The sequence below is a fragment of the Enoplosus armatus genome, chromosome 20 (assembly GCF_043641665.1).
Source record: "Enoplosus armatus isolate fEnoArm2 chromosome 20, fEnoArm2.hap1, whole genome shotgun sequence".
NCBI lineage: Eukaryota > Metazoa > Chordata > Actinopteri > Centrarchiformes > Enoplosidae > Enoplosus > Enoplosus armatus.
This window is the reverse complement of record NC_092199.1, coordinates 11,817,652-11,822,196: the sequence shown is the minus strand read 5'-3', so window position 1 is coordinate 11,822,196 and position 4,545 is coordinate 11,817,652. Positions and strand designations below refer to the sequence as shown.

Here is a 4,545-nt window from a genome sequence, read left to right as displayed (position 1 = left end):
ACACAGACTTTCATCTTTGAATGACCCGGGGAAAAAGACAAAAATAAAAGCCTCAGAGCAGAGTGTTTTAAATTGAGGAGCGCACTCCTCCTCACATCTTCCTTCACCGCAGGCTTCACCCACCGGCCTGGCTTAAAGTACAAAAAGATCACAAAGTCTCTGTTATTTAACAGATGAAAAAAAGCATTTATTGTAGGGTATTAACATTTATTTTAGGGGATTAGAGAAGAAAGAGATATTAATTAAACTAATGCCATGGAATTCCTGTCTTTACGGGATGATGAAGAGGGACTGAAATAAAAAGAGAGAGAGTAAGAGAAAGTTGAAAAATAGTTGATCACTTACGTTGAGCACGTACAAGCTGGCTGCTGCACACTTCATAGATGGAAAATCAATCAAAATGTCTGTCATTAGATTTATAGCTGTTGAGAGTTTTTTATCTTCACTTATAAGACATCAAATTGCAAAATAATATCATCCATTACAATTTATGCTTTTTTAAAAATCTTTTTGTGTACACTATGTCTCATTCGACACTTAAACGCCTCATAATTGCAATGTAACCTCTCGTGCTATTGTTGCTTATGGAGTAATAAAGTATGACTACTCTAAATGCAGAGGTAGTAAGAAGAGGCAGAGTACAGGAGAGCAGTTGAACTTATGCACCATGTCCTGACCCAGATCCCAGTCCTGGCACTAATGACGCCCTATAGGCATGACGCCAGGCTCTCATTAGGAACCAGGTCTCAAACCCCCAACTCCTCTCCCTTCCACACCCGCATCCATGAAACCCTCAGCCTGGCCGAGTAGCGCCTGTAGCTGGCCTCCGAGGGTCCGGCCCTAAACTCAAGCAGGCCTGCGAGTGTTGTGAGGCCCTGCACAGGTGCAGAGTCCCCTGTGACTGCCCTGTTTGCCCCCCAGCCCCGGACCCTGCTAGCGCCTGGTACTGCACTGGAACTAATGAGTAGTGGCAGGTACAGTGAGAACAGAGCAGCGAGGGCCTCCCTGCAGTTAGGTTAGTGGCAACCCTCAGCTTAGGCAGACAACAAACGTGCTTTTCTAATACACATATGTGCATGAGGATATATACCACCCTTCAGTGCACACACAACTTTATCTTAATTATTTATTTAAGGAAGTGAAAATGAAAAATATAGATAAAATATAATGTCAATTTGTTGTTTCTGATCTGTTCATGTTTTGCTGTTTTCAAGAATTTCACCTCTATTCATACAAAACTGTCTTTTGTGTTCACAGGTTCAAGAAAAGCACTTTTTCATCTACGTACCAAACTGAGGAAGAACTCACATCCAATGAAATGCACTCTGGCACAAAAGATAGAAAATCTGAAAAGCTGTCTTGAATTATCATCCTTTTAATACAATCACACGATCTTTATAAATTTCAAGAATCAATCATGTCTAAGGACGACGCTTGTAAAGTGACGTCTGCCAGCAAACACAAGGAGCGCAAGCCTAAGAAACCTCACTATATTCCCCGGCCATGGGGCAAACCCTACAACTACAAGTGCTTCCAGTGCCCCTTCACGTGCATGGAGAAGTCTCACCTGTACAACCATATGAAGTACAGCCTGTGCAAGAACTCCCTTTCTCTGCTCATAGAGTCAGACTGGCCATACAAAAAGGGCAACATCCTGCACCCAGAGCAGCTACGGCCCTTTCAGCAGGCACACGGCATTCACGCTACTGGGAAAGATGTGCTGGAGCAGGTAACAGGGACTGAGGAGAGACAAAGGCAACGAAGGGCTGCAGAGGAGGAAGGTGAGGACAGGGAAAGCCAGGGACCAGAAGATGAAGACGAGGGAGGACGAGGAGAGGGAATAGAGGTCACTGGGCTGACGAAAGAGAGCTCCAGTAACAACAGAGGAGACGCTGCAGAGTGCGCTACCAAGAAAACCAAACAGCCAGAGTCAGAGCTCCTGATGGCGGACATGCTCTCCCTGGAAGATCAGCTTTTACGAGCACGCTCAGTAGAGGTAGAGGCCCAGCTCAAACACTATAAGCTATCCAAGACATGTCTAACAGCTCCTGGCCTGCTGTCGGAGCAGTGGCGGCTATTAGCGTCCAGCCACAGTAAAGCCAAAGCTGAAGGTGCTCAGCCCAGAGTGAGTGGTTCAATCCCCTGTTACCCTCCTCCTCCAAACCTGGTGGATTACCAGGATCCCACTGGACTCAACCTGTCAATGCTCGGGGTGGGCTACCCCATCAGCCCAAGCCTCTTTTCCTACATGAACACGGCAATCCCCACTGCTGCCACGGGTGTCACAGCCCAGACTCATGCACAGCTCGCCCAGCTTCCCTTCTTGGCGTCGGCCGCTCAGCTGATGCACCCAGCCTCCAGCGCCCACACAGACAGAGCTTTTATCCCCCCTCGTCTCTACTACCCCTTCCTGTGTGAGCACACATTCGGACCGGCCTCCAGTCAGAGTGACGCCAACAAATCGCTCAAGTCGACCACAAACAGTCCTGAAGCGAACCCCCTGTCTGGCTTCCAGCCTAAAGTTAATTTGTGGAAAGTGCCTGCTTTGCGGCCAGGGACCGCCGCAGTCTCCCCTGGTGGCTGGGTGTCACCTCAGAGAGACTCCCCCGACCAGGGCTACAGGTTGGGGGATAAACTGCAGGCTACAGCCAAGGAAGGCAAAGCAAGCTGGGGCCTCAAGAGGACAGGGGCCCCATTAGGGAACCACGAGGCACCTGTGGAGAAGAAGCCGGCCATGGGTTTCACTTTGGACCTCTTGAAGAATATTCAGACTGCATCAAATCTTAATATGGCCGCGGACAAACTTCTCTTCCATGGCAGGTAAAGATTTCCATTAAATTACCTTATTTTGTAATAAATATTGTGGGTAATAAAACAAGTAGTAAGAGTACAACATCAATTTTTCTATCATGTAATTATCTACAGGGGATATTACAACTGTAGGGGTATTTCATTTTAATGTAGTCTCAAACTTCTCCCATCCTCAGTTTACAGGATGCTCAGCTTCCAACCCGGCCCACTGAACTGTGGTACAATGATCCTCTCACCAGTCCCAACAGTGAAACGTCCTCTCTTTCTACCTGTGGTGGACCCAATAGCCAGGACTCGACTGCTACCCGGACAATGGGGGAGGGAGCTTCAGAGTCAGTGGCTGCTCTCCTCAGTGACCTCTCCAAGGCCTTGCAGGAGTATCAGGAGGCTGAACGCAAAATCTCCCACCTGGAGAAGGAGGACCTTCCCGCCCAGCGCCACCTCTGGGAACACCTGAGCAAAATCCGCAGCGAGCTCTCCCACATCCACCAGGCGCTGGAGCGGACGGCTCGCCAGAGTGACGGGCCTCTCGACCTGTCAGTCAAGAGGGGCTCGACGGATTTGGTTGGTGACCTCAACATGAGAGAGGATGGCAGCCTTAAAGACAACACGACAGAGACAGAGGAGGAGGACGAGGAGCTGGAGGAGAAAAAGGAGGAAGAAGAGAACGAGAGTGAGAGGAAGGCGATGAAGGCTTCGTTGGAGAGTCGGAAGCAGTCGTTGGACATGCTGATCAAGATGAGTCAGGCATCGGTGGTAAACACAGAGGTTCTCTCTCCCGGTGGTCTCGGCATGAGGCCCAGTTCTGCAGAGGCCCTATGGCAGAGCAGAACCACCAAGTGTGAGGCGGACTCCAGCGTCCTGCTCTGCCCCGACGGCCGATCAGTGGTTTTCACCGACATCCCCTCCTCTGCTAAAACCCAGAAGAGATCCCCATCCACACAACGACTAGAGGCCCAGTGTCCTCCAAGCCCTTTGACAGCTACTGACAACTAAACGTCTGCTCTTCTGACTGTAATATAACTGATTCCATACAGCCCGTCCAATAAATGCAGTCGTCTTCATCATTACTGGCATGCCTTTGATTTTCACTGGCTGGAGGAGGACTGTCACTCTTCTCAGTTTAACTTCACAAAAACCTCAAACATTTTGCACCTTATAAGACAAACAGAGAATGAATGGCAATATCTGATAGAAAAGTCTTACAAATGCACTACAGACATTGATTGTTAAGATAAGATTTTCCTAAAAATAAAATGTAACATCAGCACTTAACAATAATTTCCATCCATTAGTCCATTAAAAATCATGTTGAGAGACAATCCTTTGAATGGATTTGTAAATATTGTAATTGCAATAAATGTAAGTAAAATGTTTTAAAGGTTAAATGGTTTTATATGGATGATGTCATGTTGGACTGCATCATTTCACTTGTTGACAATAAATTGTATTATACACACTGTATTTCTTTGAATAAACGGAGTAAAAAGAGTTTCATTATTTTATGAAAGTGGAACAATAAAAAGGAAAATGGGAACAAGAAGGAGGAGCAAGACACACGTAATGAAAATGACAAAATAATAATAGATTTTGACCAAACTGTGTAAAGAAAAAAATGTATTTTAATATTAGATATTAGATATAAGAGACCAACAGATTCATAGTGGCAGCACAACCTGAGTCTCCTCTATCTGCCCTGATAGTCGACTGTGCTAAAGGTGAAGCAGCTCCTTA

The 4,545-nt window shown here is 46.7% G+C and overlaps 1 protein-coding gene across 1 annotated transcript; it reads left to right on the top strand.

The window, feature by feature from the left end:
• Nucleotides 1-1,417: 1,417 nt before the first annotated feature.
• prr35 (proline rich 35) lies at nucleotides 1,418-3,807 on the top strand. Its single transcript, XM_070927716.1, has 2 exons — nucleotides 1,418-2,820; nucleotides 2,988-3,807. The coding sequence occupies exons 1-2, from the start codon at nucleotides 1,418-1,420 to the stop codon at nucleotides 3,805-3,807; spliced, it is 2,223 nt and encodes a 740-aa protein (XP_070783817.1).
• Nucleotides 3,808-4,545: the final 738 nt, after the last annotated feature.